Genomic DNA, 18,568 nt, shown 5'->3' with positions numbered 1-18,568 from the left:
CCTGAGGCTGAAAACTTCGCTGTGTCTTCCTTCTGTAGCAGGATGGAGTGTAAAGCCTCCCTCTTTCCTTTGCTTATGCTCTGCACAAGGGAGGTCTTCAGGTGTCTGAGCCTGTTTATCAGCCCAGGTTCCTTTATCACAAGAACCCAGGAATTAAAGCAGTCCAAACTCATCAGATATTTTGGTGCCCTGTACTTTATGAATGTGAAATAGCAATGCCTGTGTCAGCTCTGCATGATTTTGCTCATTTTAGGAGAGCACATCTGGCTGTTTAGGTTATAGATCAGCTGTCCTGGCTTTCTTACTGCCGGTCTTCTTTCTCACCCTGGGCAAGAGTCAAGCAAAACAGTGAAATAAAGGAATTATTTAAAATTCATCAGGCAGCACTGGTGGTGGGATAGAACAAGAGATGCCTGTGGACTGTGCCTGTAGCCAGAGATGTGCTGTAAATAACAAGGTAATCTAAAGGAGTTCAGAGATGCATTAAAACATCAGTGAACTGAAAGTTGCCCTAGCAGTCCAGATATTTAGGATAATATTATATTATTTCAATTGTCTGTAATTAAAAAACACTTTTAATTCTTTTAAGACATAGCAGAAAGGATTAATCTCTAGGGCTGGTTACAGCAGAAGCTACTGCATTCAATTAACTTCATTCACACCCTGGCATCTCTTCTTTTTCACTGCACACAGTCCTCCTTGGCATGCCAAGCTAGCAGCAATGAAAATAAGAGCTTGGATTGAGGTCTCTTACCCACACAATCATTATTACGAGTTAATTCAAATCCTGGATAGCACAGGCAGTTGTATGATCCAACTGTGTTCTTGCACGTTCCATTTCCACATGGATACTGCTCACACTCATCAACATCTGCAAGGAGAGACAAACTGCAGGTGGGAACAGGTTTTCCCAGGTATGGGTGATGTGTTGTCTGTGCACAGTTGTGGTATCCTGAACTTTGGTCCCTCGTTTCATCTGTCACATTTTGTGTTTGTGCTACAGATTTTTAAAGCTTCTCAGTACACAGAGAAAAACACTACAGGATGTAATTTTGTTTGTGTTTTAAAATAAAAGGTACTTCATATTTAAAAATAAATGTGTATGTGTAATTATCTGAAGGCATTCCATCTTTCTGTTTTCCATACTAACATTTCTTAATTTCTTTAACATATACAAGTGACCAGGATTGAACATGAAGGCATCACAGCCCTGAAATGATCAACTGTTATGTACATATTGTACCTCAGAGCTCATGAAAAGCTTTTGAAAATGCAACTCAATTTATGTTAAGTACATAGATAACGTCAGTATCACATCCAGAATTACAAAGACTGCTTAAAAACTTTTGCAAACATCCATTTTTAAAAGGCACTAAAAGTTCAATGTCTCCTGTGTGTTTTACAGTAATTCCTGGAGTTTCATGGGGATCTGGAAGCTATTGAGATTTTGTCCTGACAGTTCTTCAAAATTTTGCATTGTCAAAACAGGTCACTTTTCCAAATATCCTCCTCTAATCATCTGACAAATGTGATTTAGTTTGAATATGAGAAGATTCTAGGCAAATATGAATATATATTACAACATTATTAGGTTTTAAATATCTGTTTAAAGTTGAAATGCATCACCTTTTCATTTTAAAACCCTGTAGAACTAAATAGATTAAGAACTAAGATTATGAACTAAAAGAGCAGGAACATTCTTACTGTTCAATATTATTTCTTGCATCATCTCTATCATGTCATCATCTTCACATGAATTGAGTATAAAGTTACATTAAAAGGGGGATTCTGTTTTTTAAAATGACACATGAACTCAATAGATTTAAATAATTGGAAAATATGTGGTTTTAGCTCCAAGCTCTATCACTCTCTGATACATCCTATAAAACTCTATGTGTTATAAGCCACTATGATGTATTTCTGTGGAAATGTTTCTCCAGTTATGTGGAGCTATCTCAGAATACACTGTTTTGTTCTGAGGGTTTTTTTTCAAATTAACTTTTCCCTTCCAAGGACAACTTCACAGACTTTATTCACAAAAACATACCCCAGAAATGCCTGATTCAGTTTTTTAATGTCAGTGTAACTTACTGAAAAAATCAGACTCATCTTCCCTGCTGCAAAGGGGGGGACAACCAGAAAAACCACACACAAGAAAGAGTAATTTCTCTCCATACCCATGCACATAGTCTGATCTTGGGATGCCTTGAAGCCATTGTGACATATGCACTGGTAGCTTCCCTGCATGTCCACACACAAGCCATGACTGCAAATGTTAGGAATTTCCAGACATTCATTGCGATCTATAACAAAAACACAAAACAGATGGTGCACGCCATTGACCTCCATTATATCCTCGTTTTACACAAATAATGTTTTTACAATCCGTTGTTATGATTAAAACCAGGTGCAAAATTATCTGCAAGCAAATCTGAATCGTAAGAGAATTTCATTTTACAGGAAGTGCTTCCCTACACACCTTGAGGATAAAACTACTGTCAGGATTTGGCTGATACCTAGAAAATGTCCTTTAAAAACATCACTCTGTCTTTTTCTTTCTTTTCACTGAGAAATGTGGCTATAAATCAAAACAGCAGCATGCACAAAGGTAACAGACAATAGAAGTAATCTGATTTCTTACCAATGCAGGCACCGTTGGGTGACAGTTTAAAGCCAGCAGCACATTCACAGCGGTAGCTCCCAGGGCTGTTGATACAGTCAGCATTTCTCTGGCAGAGGTTGTCCCCATTGCTGCACTCGTCAATATCTGGAAAACCAAGAGTTCAGGCATCAGAAACCACTCCTGCCTCAGATTTACTCACTGTCTGTCTGTGGAAGAGGAAAACTCAGTCCTACATAAAGCTCAAGCAGACTGACCTCCAGCCCTGCGTGCTGGGAATGCACACAAAAAGCAAAATCAACACCATTCACCCAGGTCACCTTTTGGATGAAAGAGGATCCCATGAATCCAACTTACCGCGCATCAAAGTCACTTTGGAAATCTGCAACATCTGCCTAAAGAAATTTTTGTATTAAAAAAAACTTCCTCCTTGCCTTTAGGCTGAAAATGTAAGTGGCACAGTTCGCAACTTTTTAGGTTGCACATGTTAGCACAAAATTCTTGAACAAATGACAAATCTCCTACTGGCTTTACGAAACAAAAAACTTTATCAGCTTCTATGAATATCTCTGCCTCTAAAACTGTAGCACAAGAGACACAATTTGGAAAAAAGAATCCAAGATACATTTTTTTGAGAAATTCTAAGAACAAGAATTAAATTTTCTCCCTAAAATAAAACAAAACAAAAGCAATGACTACCTATTTAGAGGTATTACAGAAAACATTTACAAATCTTATACAGTGCATGTGCATCCCTAATAAAGACAAGCACCTAAACTGATTTATAACCTCAAGCCCTACAAAAGCTCAGAGTCTATCTCTTAAATTTTGAAAACCACATTAATTAAATGTTTGCCCACCCTTTAGGATAAGTTTAAGGGGACTAAGGAGAAAATAACCAAATTTCAAGTCACCTTCACAGACCAGGAGCAGGTCATTGTAACTGAATCCAGTGGGGCACTCACAGCGGAAGCTGCCAATCTGATTGATGCAAACTCCATTGGCACAGATTCCTGGGATTTCCTTACATTCATCAATGTCTGAAAGGCAGAGGAGATACTTCTAAGTACAGTTCATCATGTCTTTACACACTGCAAGGATTCTCATTTTCACTGCGTTTAAAACTGAGTTGAGACGTTCCCTTTAATCCACAGAAATTACACACAGGTTACAAAACCACACATATGCCCATTGTGACAGAAAATGGCACATGAAGTTCAAGAACTGATCAAAACAGAGTTACACTAAATATTGGCCAAGATGCAAAACTGACAATCCTGCAGAGAAGCTCCGCAGTATTTTTGAAGGCAAAGTTTTTTAACTTATTGACTAAAACTCAAAATCATGAACTCGAATGGTGGCAAGTGAACAAAACAGCACAACAAAATGTAGAAGTTAAAAACAAGAAGGAAACATTTTACATAAAAATTGGTCACAATTTGTGTCACCACTGGAAGTCCAAAATGAAATTTGACAACTTTATATATGAAATGCTTATTTTAGTTAACATTATGCAGGCACAAAAACATTATGCCAAACAATTTTAGGATAAAGTAAGAGTGGTGAAACTTACCAACAGCTTTTCCAGTATGGATGTCAAAAGTGAAGCCAGGAATATTTCCACACAGGCTCTTGAATTCAACTAGAGCAAAATATAGAGCAATGCATTTTCAGGGAATGCATACATCTCCCAATAATTACTTGTAGTCTTCCCAGCTACTCCAGAGCTGTTTTAAGCCAAATCTACTCAGGAGAGCAATTGTTCTTCTATAGCTTCTACTGAAAATTCAGACTGCCAAAATATTAATGCAACTTGAAATAGCAACATACTTTCCTCAAATCTTTGCAGTTTTTGGCACATGAGTAAATGTTTGATTTGAGAATGCAGTCATACAATCAGGTTTTGGTTTTGTTTGGCTTGTTCGGTTGTTTTTTTAAACATAAGTCCTTACGGTTTATTCCTGTTTTCTAAGAATCTGTAGTCAGAATCTACAGCAGCATTTTCAAATATGAGAAATAAATGTAATTTACCAGTACCTGTGCTTCTTTCACAATACTATCTATTTTATTTTCTCTGGAATTACTTCAGATCAGTTCCTCTGAACTGTTCAGCAGAATTGAGACTGTGCTTTAAAAAGAGATGCTCCAAAAGCCCCACATTTTTTTAATATGCTCCTTCTATATCCTCTTTTTGCATTTGGAGAGTGGGAAATGCTTGATGTGTAAAATAAATTAAGCTACAGTTTTCTAGGAAAGGTGTTTTAAATTGAGTGGGTTTGCAACATACAGAGAAAAATTTCTGGCATGGATTCTACTAATTTTTGCAGATGAGGCTTCAGCGGAAGAAAAGCGCTCTCCAGGCAAAAGGTTATTACACATTTACAGCAATAATTTTTATCTAGGTAGAAATATAAAAAATGAGAGGCCTACAACTATAAGCATGTCAAAACTGCGTAATACCACCAGAAGAATGTGTACCTGTTTGAGGGAAATGAAGCAATGCCAGTGTGAAGACACAACCAGTTTGAATGAACAGTTTGCAAACAATAACCATGCACGTTTTTAGATCCTATTCAGCACCTTTTTAGATCCTATCAGCATTCATGCTATCCAGAAAAAGCACGTTTCAATATTCAGTTTCCAAACTACTGCCAAGGAAGCATTTCAAGGTGTGTGGCAGGTTATTTCTACATTCAGGGAATTAGGTTAAAGTGAAATATCCTTCAAAAAAGTGAGTAACATTTACAAAAACATCTGATGGACATAAAATTCAAAGGGTTTCTGGAAGTTTAATATCTGCAGACCTCCATGAGTGCTTGGTCCACTGTTGGTGCTGCTGAGGACCTACAGGAAAGCTCTTTACCCAACAGAAGGAAGGGTATAGAGCCTGCCTTTGATTTGTCTCTAAACCTGAAATGCTGACAAATTATTCTAGCACCAAAACATGAAAAACAAAGAGCTCCTTCTATATTCTTGCAAGTAATGCTCTTTAATCTGGAGCAGTTATAGTCTTTACTGGCTGTAGTTTGAGTTTCTTACCATCTGCATTTTAATGGCATCTCCTCAGCAGCTCACGATTCTGAAAAGTTTAACTACCATTATAAATTGAATAATTCTTGCCTCCTTTACACCAAACATCCCCATTTTTGGCAAATTTAGGTAATCGCTGCTCAGAAGGATATTTGGCAGAAATCTTTTCCCACATTCAGACATATTTGGTCATTTCTCTAGGCCAAGCAAGATCCAGTGTATCTGAACATCAGCATTTTCTACTTTCTTCTGTCCTACTCTTTAATGCCTGCTTAATGTTCACCCAGGTTATTTTTGCAGTGTAGGGTAAAGGGCTACAGAACTGTCTCCCACAGTGCTTTACCATCCAGCAATTTACTGCCCTTTCACAGATACATCTTTAATACATGCTACTATAACAATACACTAATATATTTTACACACTACCTATGTGTAAGATTTGAGGCTTAGCAACTTAGCTCTTTCCTGCAAGGAGATTTATGCCATTTACTGCTGTTAGTAAGGCTGTGAGTAAATAACCCAGACAAAAACAGAGCCCTGTGCTCACTACCCTGTCCTAGTGGGACACTAGGATCACCTGTGTGATCACCTGCTTCCATGATAAGACACATCAGGTCTGGGAGTTTGAGGAAGGATCCTCCAAGGATTGAAGAACCTCTTTAGTTCTATTATGCTACCTCCATGTTTCATGAATTTCAGTGAATTCAGTTTTTCACAATTTTTCTCCCCAGTCTTTACTGTGTAGAGAAAGGGTATATAATTAGGTAAGGATTGTATGAAAATATCTTTATACAAATTGCCAAAACATCCACATAAAAGCATGCCAGACATTTACCTTCTGGAAGCCTGGCTTTGCATCATATTTTAAAAATATTCCAAAACCCCATATACTTGTAACTACACTATTTTTTAGGACAAAAAGATCTGTCACATAACAGGAAAAAAACCTGAGATCAGGCACTCCTGAAATTACCAAACCTTGGAAGAGTTCTGCATTCTTCATTACCTTGTAACAGTGAAGCAGCTTTCTACACTTCTTTGGGTAAAAAACCAAACAAAAAAGGACTATTATTTCTGGTTAAAGTCTGTATGCTAACAGTTATGATCTGCATAATGTGTAAACTCAAACAAAACAGTCTTTACTACTTAAAGTCATCAAACAGAGACTGATTGCTAAGAATAAACAGAGAAAAAAGGCAGAAAGAGCTCTCTTCACCAAGGGAAAAAAGACAAATGCATGGGCATGTGAAGTTCACTTGCAATCCTCATCAGGGCAGAATAATGGCCCCAATGAGCCACTGGGCTCAGTCTGGTGACATGGGTAAGGCCAGTGTACCCCAACCCGTCTGTGATGTGCAGCCTTCACCCAGATTGCAAAACAACTGATTATAGAACACAAGTGCAGCTATTCAACCATTTCCACTTGGAAGCTGTGTTTGATCCCCCACACAATCCCTTTTCATGGTGAAAAAGGTTCAACCATGCCTGCAAAAACAGTACAGCCATTTAGAAAAGCTAACAATGCAACACTGAAATATTTCAGGAAATATTTCAACCCCATAACTGCTTGCAATACCAAGCAATTCTGGTTTTAACAAATCATTAAAAGCTGCAGGAGTTTTTGAAAATTTGAGTGTCAGAAATCTAAAAGGAGAATTCTTTCTTCCACCCAAGAGCATTAATTGTATGAATCCCTGCTAGCAGTTTGCTGTAATCTTCTCGTCATGTTGTCACCATGGTGACGATTTTATAACATTTAGATAAATAACTATGGGAAAAAATTTCATGAGCTCTCTGTGGTAGCAAACATGTATTTCCTCTCTCCAGTTTATTTCCATTTCCCATTCCTGCTAGGAGCATTCCTTCATTCTCCCTCCTCCTGTTTAAGAAGGAAAAGGCAGTTCCCTCTTCTTTTCAGTCCCATTTTCCTCCTCTTTACTGTGAGGGAAAATCTTTCTTAAATTATCTGGTTTTTACCTCAAATCACCAGGATAAACCACTTTGAATGGAAGTAATAAATTCTTTACACTAAAATGATAAATTATATTAAAATCACAGCACCAGAGGCATAGATTAAGTGACACTAAACCAGTAAACCTGGGGCAAGTATATTAAACAATAAACTGTGTTTGTACAAAACAGGCACATGAGTTTTTTAGTTTTATCTAAGCATCTTTTTTCCTTTTTCCAAATGTAAAGAATATTTCAGTGGATGTCAGGTTTCCCTCTGAATTGGTGATTCTCCCACCAATGACTGTTCCAAGTTGAGCTTTCAGGGATGTCTTATTCCAGCAAAACAATTCCATAAAGACTGACTGAAAATGAACTGTCCTTTATTATTTTCACCTCCATTTACAGAATAGAATTTTTTAATTCCTGTTGCAATGCCATACTTATTGGGCAATTTTTGCAAGTTCAGTCACCTTCAGCAGAGGAGATGTAAATGCAACCAAGCAGATCATAGATCAAATGTGAGACAGCTGAAAAACCTAGAAAGGCTTCCTACATTTAGAAAAAAACCCATTTTTGATGGTATCTCTGGTCAGCCAGTACCTTCAAGACCAGTATTACTGCTCAGTAAAAGTTCCCTTGGGATGAAATGTTTACTTTAGTTAATAGGTCAAAGCAGCAGATAAGCATAAAAAGTAACAAAATGGGGTGACCACAGAAGGCTTTACCTATTCCTGGAGTTGGACACGGCTCACAAGGTTTGTTCCAGGCTTTCCCAATATTGTATGTGCAGCAGCACATCCGTTTGGTCACATTGAAGGGCAGCTCATTCTCACAGGAGGTTCCATTATAGCTTCTGTAGCAAAAGCTTTTCCTCATGTCTGGATGTGAGAAAAGAAGCACTTATGAAGTAGCCAACATGATGATAATTGTGATATTATGTAAATATCAACCCCCTACCAAACCAAGATTCATTAACTCAGTTCTCTGAATGCAACATAAACACAGGCATTAAAAAACAATTTAAGGATTGATGTAATCCACAGTCTTTGCTTTAGGCTTGTGTGACATATTTTCTGTTTTGATTTAAAGGCACAAAGGGGAAAAAGACAAACTCCTAGGAAACCATAAACACAGTGCAGACACTCAACAGATCCATTTGTATGGTAAACCCCACCATTTGGAAATGATCAGCTGAAATAAACCAGTGAACAGTGAGTCCTGTTAGGGAGCAAGAGCCCCTAAATGTTGCAGGCCAATCACAGGGATCTCTTTCCTGACAACATGACATCAGCTGGGAGCTAAAAACAGTCAAAATAAACACAAAACACAGGGTCTGGGCCTCAAACAGCCTGATAATCTTGCAGTTCTAGTAAAGATGACATTTTGCATACCCATGCAGTTGTGTCCTCCGTTCACCTGCATATATTCAGGGGGGCAAATGCAGGTGTAGTTCCCCAAGGTGTTGTAGCAGGTGCCAGGACCACAGACACCAGGGTGTGCAACACACTCATCAATATCTAGAAAACAAGAAAAAACACTCCAGTTAATGAGGGAGAGGAGGTCCAAGGCCAAGCAAATATTTCTGAGGAACACAACCATAATTAACCATGCCAAGATAACAAAAATCCTTCATTTAAAGAACAGCATGAAAAATACAGCTCTGATTTTAACCTCTAAGTTTAGCCTTAGTTCTCTTAAGTGCAAGACAACATAGTGAATAAGTTCCTAACTTGCCACTGAAATCAACTTCACAAAAGACATTCACATCTTCTTCTCAGAGCGGGGTTAGTCACTGTTTAGGGTCAATTTACAATTTTGGTTTTAACAGTTACAAAAACTCTCAAACACAAAAGGAAAACCAGTATGAACTTTACTTCATAGTGAGTAAATTAAACTGGTACTCTCACATCCAAAATGCAGAGAGCATCATAAAACTTGCAGGGTGAGAAGCCAGAAATCATTAATAACCCCTTAGTTTGCTGAATACAGGTGGCTGAGGTCTAATATCTAAAATAAATATTAATATATCCAAGTGTTCTATTCCAGGCTTTGTACTAATTGTATCACTGGTGCCAAAGATAATAATTTTAGGGAATACTCTAGGTAAGGGTGGGGTGTACCATGCCCACTTATGGATTTAAGGCTAAAAAGCAGTGGTTTTCATAATAACTGCACTGTGACAGAGAAAGAGGCTTTAAAGGACCCAACCTTCACAGATTCTTGTCTCTTCACTGAGGTAGTAACCTTTTGGGCATTCACACTGGAAGCTGCCAAAAGTGTTGATGCAATTTCCACCTTGGCAGAGGCCTGGCAGCTCCTGACATTCATCAATGTCTGAAAACAGAAGGGAAAAAAAAACACAACTCACCATATTTTCATTCCACAATGAAAAGAAAGAAGAGAATTTAAGTACTGCCCTGAAATTTTGCGAACTAGTAGCTTTGAACTGACATGTGTGGCTTTTTTGGTTTTTTTTTTTTCTTTTTTGCTTCTAAATTGCTCTCCAGGAATGCATGGATAAGATGCTCATTCTCTTCCATTCAAACAGCCCTTAAGGAGCAGTTTCAGCTTGTTAAGCCCAATGTTCTATTGCTGTTTACAGGATTCTGGCATCTAAATCCTCACTTCTGCCCACTTATTGGAACCAGAGCTGCTTTGCCTGATGAATATTTCCTGACATTTTCACTTTCTGCTGACGGGCTGTAATTTTCATAAATGACTTATCCTTCAGGGCCCAATTTTGAAATCCAGTTAAAGTAAGGAAGCACACAAAAGGTATGCACCAAACTGTTCTCCTACTGAAATGGTGTTGGACTTCTTTAATATTCTTTTGCTGTGTGTCTTTTCATGCTGTTTCCCAATTCACATAAACAGTTGTTTTAGCTTCGCACTAAATATACTGATTTTTGAAAAAATGCAGTTCCTCTTCAAAGATGACCCCTTTTTTCTATTATTGACAATATCAATCATCGCAGTCATTCATAAGAAACTCACCTTCTAAAATAATAGTGATGGGATTTGGTCTGAATCCCTCTCCCCCTGGACAGAGAGTATTGTATTCAGCTGAAGTAAAATATAAAAGAGACATGTTAGTCCCATAAAAAATAAAATTATGCAACAGAATCACAAAATATCACTTGTGTTTTTAATGGCTGTTATTCCCTACAGTCATTTGGTTTCTACTTTTTTGACCTATTCACAGTAAATAAAACATGTGCATTAGATTAAGAGAAAACCAACGTAAAATGAGGACTTCTGCTTTCTTTTATTACCATAATTCAGATACTCTTGAGGCAGGCACAATTTGATTTTTCCATACTGTGTCCTTACAGAAGCACATATTTTCTGTTTTGATTAGTTCTTTAATATGAAATGTCAGTACGCCACTGATAAAGGTAAGCGTCAAACTTGTAATTCCTATTCTTATGTATGAACAACACACTCGACATTTGTGTTGCATTATTCATTAGAGACCTTCAAAGCTGACAACTATTATTAAGTAAGAGTTTCTAAAGTATTGAAGAGCGACTTATACATACACAACAACAGTTATCAACATTCTGTTTTGGAGAATAATGAAGCCCTCCAAATTAAAGCCATGATTTGATTTCAAAGCATAATGAATTTATTTCCTTACCAGCTTGGAGCTGCTGAGCAAAAATGCCCAGCAGATGTATGCATTCTATTTCACTCTTATTTGCAATTTTCTTTTCTTTTTTTTTTTTTTAATGGGAGAAGAGTAACAGCAAAATAAAGTGTCCAAAACTACCCAAAGTATCACCTGGCCTGGTGGGAAGCGCCTTCTAAAGGTGATTTATTAGTGTGAGAACAGGCACCAAGTCAGTTACACAAGACTAAAGGTCAGATCTGTGATGCTCAGGCCCACACCCCTGGTCCCTCCAACGTGAAATTTGACTTGAATGACCAACGTCAGGGACTGCACATTCCTTTTCCACCCCTTGTGAAACAAGGCAGCACCAGGGGAAGGTGAGGACATTTCCTTACTGCTGTTGACAGGGGGACAGGTCTCACAGGGGTTGCCCCAGGCCTTTCCCAGCGAGCAGCAGCACGAGGAGCGAGTGACTCCGACCCCAATCTCTGTGCTGCAGGACAGGCCCCCGTCCCCTCTCGGCCCAAACTTCAGGTAGCAGCTGCCCACACGGTTATCTGTGCAAAAAACACACGTGGTTACAGCTGCACACCAAGATCCAGGCAAAGAACCGCAGGCACTCATCTGCAATTTCATACCAAGAAGGAGGAATTCAGGTAACAGTGTGTTCTTGAAGCCATTGGCACTTCAAGAACATTGATAGTTATTGATGTTGAGACAGAGAGCGCTAAAATACTATGTAACAGGATATGCAGAATGGTGGAATTGCTATTTTTCTATCTTATTTGCATAAAAGCAGTGATTTTTAAAGTGATAGTTGAGGAAGCTTTTCACTTACCCACACAACCCACTCCAGTAGGATTCAGCTGGAAGTCTGGAGGACAATTACACTCATATCTTCCAGGAGTGTTTACACAAAGACCATTAACACAATTAATGGGATCAGCACATTCATCAATATCTAAAACACGAAAATCCACATTCAAAAATCTGTTCATTGGACAGAAAATAATAATTTTACTTTCTAAGACAACTTAGAAAGTTTCAAATGCGAGTGCATTTCAGCTGAAACTGAAGTAGAGTCTTAAAAATAATTCGCCAAATGATTACAAATAAACCTTGTTCATCTTCATATTTAAGAAGCCACCCTTTTTGCTGATGTATTTCTGAAAAGCAATGACTTACCTGTGCAATTTCCCCCAGTTCTATCCAGTTCATAGCCATCATCACAGATACAACGAAACATTCCTGGGAGATTATTGCAGGTGCCAAACACACAAATATTCTGGAAGGAGCATTCATCTGTGTCTGAAGGAATGTATTTAAATCAGAAAGTTACACAGCTTTACCACATTACTGTTATTATTATTGCTGTTGTTGTTGTTACGTGTCACAGCACCATAAAAGCAAAAGGAGACACATGCAAAATATTTTAAAAACTAACATTTCTGAGTTTGTAGAATACTACATAAAATTTCTATTTGTGAATTTGTAATTGTACAGAAAGTTTAATAAGAAGAAAGAGAGTGTGTAGGCATCAAAAGTCCTATCTCCTTGGAGGACAAACACAGGGAAAATAGGAATACAGGAAGTATAAGAATTATCTATGATTTTCTCAAGCCCACATTGAAATAGTTATGTAGTAACTACATACAGATGAGCTAAAATGCATCTAAAGGACTGCACGCTCATCTAAATTGAAGATGAAATCAAGCTGAAAGACACTGACAGAAAATTGGATGATTTTGTCAGCTGCAGTGTGGAAAGGAGATGAACACTGACACCACCGACTGCAGAGCCATGGCTTTAGGCACAAACTGTAAAAGACTTCTGAGCTGAAAGTAAGTAGGATAGGAGTGGAAAAAAAACCCCTCCATGTACTGTCAGACAGCAGGACTTTTTAAGTTGCCAGAATAAAGCAGCTGTGGAAAAGGCAAATGCTGTCCTGGCACGTATTAGTGAATTATTTTTAGCACAGTCAGGGAAGTGGAAAGCATTAATATCATTTTACAAAGCACAGCCAAATCTTAATTTGAAATCCTGAGTACAGTGCTCTGTTGATGAACTAATATTGCACAAGATGTGCAAAAGGGGTATTAAAATTATTACAGTAATAAAATATCTACTTTTAACCTGGCTGGATTACCTCAGCCAGAGGCTAAGAAGTGATAAAATGCCTTTTCATGGTAATATATGAGAAAGGTTAAATTCTGAAGACCATTTGAAAGATACATTTTTTGGGGAAAATAAATGGCTAACATCCAAAAGTGCTGAGTCAATTTCATCTGGAAAATAAAATTTCTAAATACCCTGGAGTACAGCCATGGAATGAACCTCCAAATCAGGTCATTGAGAAGCTAATGTACTGACATCTCAAGAGACTTCTGAAGAAAGTGGATTAATAATTTTTATTACCATTATTTCACCAAATCAAGACTGGATTTTGCCTCTTGATTGTAGAAATCAGCAAAGGACTCTTCTTATCATAGTACAGATTAATATATCAACCTCAAAATTATAGAAATAAAAGCTAACTTATTTTAAGAATTCAGCACCCAGATATTTTAGTTCTCCAACAGCACAATTTAATCAATGGAATGATTTCAGATCTCTGCTGTAATCACAGTAACATATTAAGTATTTCTCCAAAATCCTTCAATTTTTGGACCCAAATTCTCCAACACATTGACCCAAAATTTAGAGAATTACATTGCTTTTGGACATTATTGTCAGTTTGGAACACTTTATTGGTTGGCTGGAATAGATTGGATCTATTAGGGGATTTTTATTAGACCACTGGCACCATGTAATACAAATCAGCTGCGCAAAGAAATTCAGTAAAGATGACTGACAATACTTGATAATGATTAACAAACCTGACTGTGGCACAGGTAATTCCTCAGAAGCACCTGAATTATTCTGAAACCTGATTCATACATGTACACCTGAATGCTGGAACATGCCACGCTCTGGACTGAATCTTAGAGATTAAATTTTGAAACCTGTTTATCGTATCTCACCAAGAATTTTCACTTCCAAAGATGTTATGTGGTTTTCACCATTAAATATGAAGTAAGTTAAAAGCTTTGGGACACCGGCTAAAATGTTTTCATTTACTATACAGCCATATTAAACAACAAAAACAAAAGGTAAAAGAACACAATAGGGAATAGAAGCTGAACTGGATTAGAAAGATAACAGAGGATTTTCTGCACACTATCCAATAGTGACCAAAAGGAATTAAAAAAAAAAATTACAAAAATTGCTGAAGCAAACCTCTGTTCTGGGATTTATGGGTGAAAGCCAGGAAAACATCACAATAAAGATGAAAGCAACCTCCCAACATAATCCACACCTGTCACAGACATCTTTTATGAAAAATCCTTTCCTTAGGATTTCTCCTCCTGAGAAGCTGGGAGGCCTCAGGAACAAAATGTAAACAATGCTTATCTGCTGCTGTGGAATGCAACAGGTGCATCTGTGATTGGGCTCACGTGGTTGTTTCTAATTAATGGCCAATCACAGTAAGCTGGCTCGGACTCTCTGTCTGAGACAGAGCCTTTGTTATTCATTCTTTCCTATTCTATTCTTAGCCAGCCTTCTGATGAAATCTTTTCTTCTATTCTTTTAGTATAGGTTTAATGTAATATATATATATATATCATAAAATAATAAATCAACCCTTCTGAAACATAAAGTCAAATCCTCGTCTCTTCCCTCAACATAACACCCCTGTGAACACGGTCACACGCACACCGGAGAAATCCCTTGTACATGAAACAAGTGCTGCTTTCTCTGCTTCCAGGCTGAGGCTCTGCTGGTTGCTCTTTGCTTCAGAGCGGCTCAGAGGGCAGAGCTGAGGCAGCAGCAGCAGGAACAGCAGGAGCAGGAGCTCACCTTGGCAGGACCTGCTGTCGGAGGCAGGGGTGAAGCCCATCTCGCACTCGCAGCGGAACGCGCCGGGCGCGTTCAGGCACTGCCCGTTCCCACACAGCTCCACGTCCTCTGCACACTCATCGACATCTGTGGAAGACAGGAAAGCATCTCTGGAGCCACAGGCTTCACCAGCAGAAATGCACAGAAATATGTCCTGGTGCTCAAAATAACAGCGCTGGTGAGCGCCGAAGGTATAAAACAGAACACTTGTATCCTGAAGTAAATTGAAAGAATGCAGAAAAGCAAACACAGTGTACAAAATTATTCCTTTCACCTTGCCACGATTCCTTACTCCTTGTTTTTCACTAACAGATGAAAATTTTTTAAATAATGTAGGCTTTTAAGATTCAGTTTTGAATAATCTTGACAAAGAAGTTAAATACCTTGCTTAAAATGTCAAAATTTTGCCTCTTGGTATATATTGCTATGCTATTTTGTCAGGAAAAATGTTCAAAGGGAAATTTTCCTAAATAATACATAGAAAATTATAATAATATTCATTTTAGAATATATTCTTTGAGGGTGAGGAACATTACAAGTACTGCTTGCACACCAGAAATTCTCCTAGTATGACCCAAAAGAGCTATAAAGAAAGAGAATGGCAAGGGAGGGCATTCACCATTGCAGTCATCGTAAGAAGTGATAATTTTGTCAGGTATTGTTATGATTCTCCGAAAAGGATTTTACAAGCTTTCTTCATTTTATTAGTCCATAATTAGCATTACATCTGATTTTTAGAGAAACCCAGAAGCTCAATATAGGGATAAAACATTGTGCTCATGAACCAAAAATCTGAAATACCAAACCAAGTCATATTTGAAGGTCTTTATTCTCAAATAAAACACCTCACGACTAATCAGAAAACCTTGTTTCTAAGCTTTAAATTAATTTTTGTTTGTAATTAGCCAGTTAGCCAAGAATGAATATATTCACAGTAGTTTTCTAGGTATTTTAATATAATTAGGATGCAATTCTTCAGCCCTTTAAATATGGTGACCAAATAGAGGCTGTGTTAAAAGTTGACAGCAGAGATAATGTTCTATCTCCACCCTGTAAGTGATAAAGACCACAGTAACCCAAGACACAGTAATTAATACTTAATATAAAATCTTTACACTTGATATAATAAATATTAGTTTATTTTGAGTCACTTGCTGTGTGAATAACAATGTCCACTCTCACCTACAAATTTAATTGCATGGGCAATGTTTTTTAACCGCAGTTTGTTTTGCTTTTTAAAAAGTCCTATTTAATAATCACATCCTGTTCTAATAGAAAAGTGATGGGAAAATAGATTATGCCAGAGAACTGTAATAGAGCTGGCATTTGGTGTTCTTGACTAGAGGCACTGCTGGAAGCAGGACATGCGTATTCAAAATAATTGGCACAAAGATGAGGAGGAGGAAGAAGCAGCAGGAATTTCCCCTAAAAATGGACGTGGTGAATCCAACTGGGACACAAATCAAAGAACAATCAGGTGCCTCTGACACCATTCCTTACACAGGACAGACAGGGAGCATCTTGATCTTAAATTACATTTTCACATTCATCGTCTTGCACTGTGGGCTTAGGTCTAACTCACAAAGGTTCCACACAAGAGAAGAAGCACCAGGGACAAGTCAGGTGTCACCAAAGCCCTTACCAGAGCAGGTGAAGCCATCTCCAGTGAATCCCTCTGCACAGGCACAGTGGTAGGAGCCCGGGCTGTTCACACACTGGGCGTGGGCGCTGCACCGCTGCGTCCCCTTGGAGCATTCATCAACATCTGCAGGCAGCAGCACAGCAATTAGTACACTGGCTGCTAATTGACTGCCAAGACAACCAGCAGCACTGCAAACTTGATTTATATCTCCACAAATACACATATTTAGTATTCGATGATACAGGGTCAATCTATAGTGACTCCACTTTAATACGTCTTCCTTTAAATTACAGCGGGTGGGACTGGGAAAAATATTTCTGAGCAACAGATGGAATTCGGCTGGCTCATTACTTGGATGTTAATGTCCTGTTAATGAGCTTAAAGTTAAAATTAGTTTTAAAAAAAGGAAACTGATCCAAAGAAATGCGGTGAGGTAAAAAACTGCCACTTATTTAGGAAGTCTCCTCAAGTAATAGAAGAAAGTGAAAACAATGCAACCCCATGAGAGTTGAGGCAAGTTATTCACTTGGATGTTAATATGTATGAAAAAAAAAAAAAAAAAGAAAAAAGAAAAGAAAGAAGAAAAAAAAGAAACAAATTAAAAAAAGAAAAAGAAGAAGAAAAAAGAAACAAAGAAAAAAAGAAGAAAAAAAAGAAGAAAAAGAGAAGAAAAAAAAGAAAAAAGAAGAAAAAAAGAAGAAAAATCAAGAAATCTCATAATAAGGTAATTTTTTTAGCAGATCACACCAATAAAGCCTTATCTTCCATAGATCCAAAAAGTTCTGAAAACAAAAAGCAAGTATTACAATCTTTTACCCATCAAACTGAAAGAGGAAGGCAAGGGGACATACACAATTACAGCAGCCCAGCAAATGCAGATACAGGTTTCCCACCCCTCCAGTCCCAATCTGGTTTACATCAGGGTCTACAAATCAGATAAATTACAAGACATTTACAAAAAAATGTTTGAAGGTCTGGAAATATCTGACTGACTAGAAACAATAAAACGAAATCTATTTAATTTCTGGGTTTGGGTGGTTTTTTTGCACATTCTAGTAGCAGTTGTATATAAACTTTGTAAAATATGTAGTGAATTTGGAAAGATGTTACAGCATCAAGTGTCAGAGATAGCAAATCTTAATTTTTTTCTTAGAAAACCAATCTGTGAAACCTAAGAATCTTTCATACCCACAGGCAACAGCAGACAGAAGAATAATTCTTTGTTTCCAATGGACTAATCCCACAGTCACGTTACATGCTTTCAGAAAAAGAAAAAAAAAGGAGTGGGGAGAGAGAGAAAAAAAATCTTTGTTTTCCTTGTACTTACCAATACATTTAATGCCATTTCCAACCCAACCTTCTCTGCAGCTGCATTTAAAACTTCCTGGCACATTGACACATGAGGCATGCATGTCACAGTTGTGAGCTGCAATTTCACACTCATTCACATCTACAAGCACAAAACAAACTATCAGTATTTACATCAGAATATTAAAAATTCTGCTCCTTTTCCATATTTCCACTGTGAGGGTTTGCAGCCCTTTAAAAAACAAATGTTTAAGAACTTAGAAGAATTCAAGCAAGCTATTTCATACTCTGTATTAGTAAAAAGGAGTGACAATTGCATTTCATTTTTGCTTTTTGTTTGCAAACATGACAATCAATCCACTTTCCTACAACTGCTTTTCAGCATGAAATTAACACTCTTTTCCAGAAATATGAAATATGCTGATCTCTTTATGTCTAAAACTGGGATGAGGTCTTTGGGTGCAAAGAC

The 18,568-nt window shown here is 37.6% G+C and overlaps 1 protein-coding gene across 3 annotated transcripts in view; it reads right to left on the bottom strand.

Annotated features, from left to right (window-relative positions):
• The window catches only part of FBN2 (fibrillin 2), a 123,121-nt gene that overhangs the window by 20,514 nt on the left and 84,039 nt on the right, over positions 1-18,568 (bottom strand). For all 3 annotated transcript variants that reach the window (XM_059491937.1, XM_059491936.1, XM_059491938.1), the window contains 15 exons: positions 18,119-18,241; positions 16,792-16,914; positions 15,111-15,236; positions 12,399-12,521; positions 12,052-12,174; positions 11,609-11,770; positions 10,598-10,666; positions 9,812-9,937; positions 8,995-9,120; positions 8,329-8,481; positions 4,194-4,262; positions 3,535-3,660; positions 2,642-2,767; positions 2,178-2,303; positions 755-871 (listed from right to left, as the gene is read on the bottom strand). In XM_059491937.1, the coding sequence (XP_059347920.1) occupies positions 755-871; positions 2,178-2,303; positions 2,642-2,767; positions 3,535-3,660; positions 4,194-4,262; positions 8,329-8,481; positions 8,995-9,120; positions 9,812-9,937; positions 10,598-10,666; positions 11,609-11,770; positions 12,052-12,174; positions 12,399-12,521; positions 15,111-15,236; positions 16,792-16,914; positions 18,119-18,241 (1,818 nt within the window). The remainder of the gene's footprint in view (positions 1-754; positions 872-2,177; positions 2,304-2,641; positions 2,768-3,534; positions 3,661-4,193; positions 4,263-8,328; positions 8,482-8,994; positions 9,121-9,811; positions 9,938-10,597; positions 10,667-11,608; positions 11,771-12,051; positions 12,175-12,398; positions 12,522-15,110; positions 15,237-16,791; positions 16,915-18,118; positions 18,242-18,568) is intronic.

Source organism: Ammospiza nelsoni, chromosome Z, assembly GCF_027579445.1.
Source record: "Ammospiza nelsoni isolate bAmmNel1 chromosome Z, bAmmNel1.pri, whole genome shotgun sequence".
NCBI classification, from domain to species: domain Eukaryota; kingdom Metazoa; phylum Chordata; class Aves; order Passeriformes; family Passerellidae; genus Ammospiza; species Ammospiza nelsoni.
Note: the sequence above shows the minus strand (reverse complement) of the source record. Positions and strands in the feature narration are given on the sequence as shown.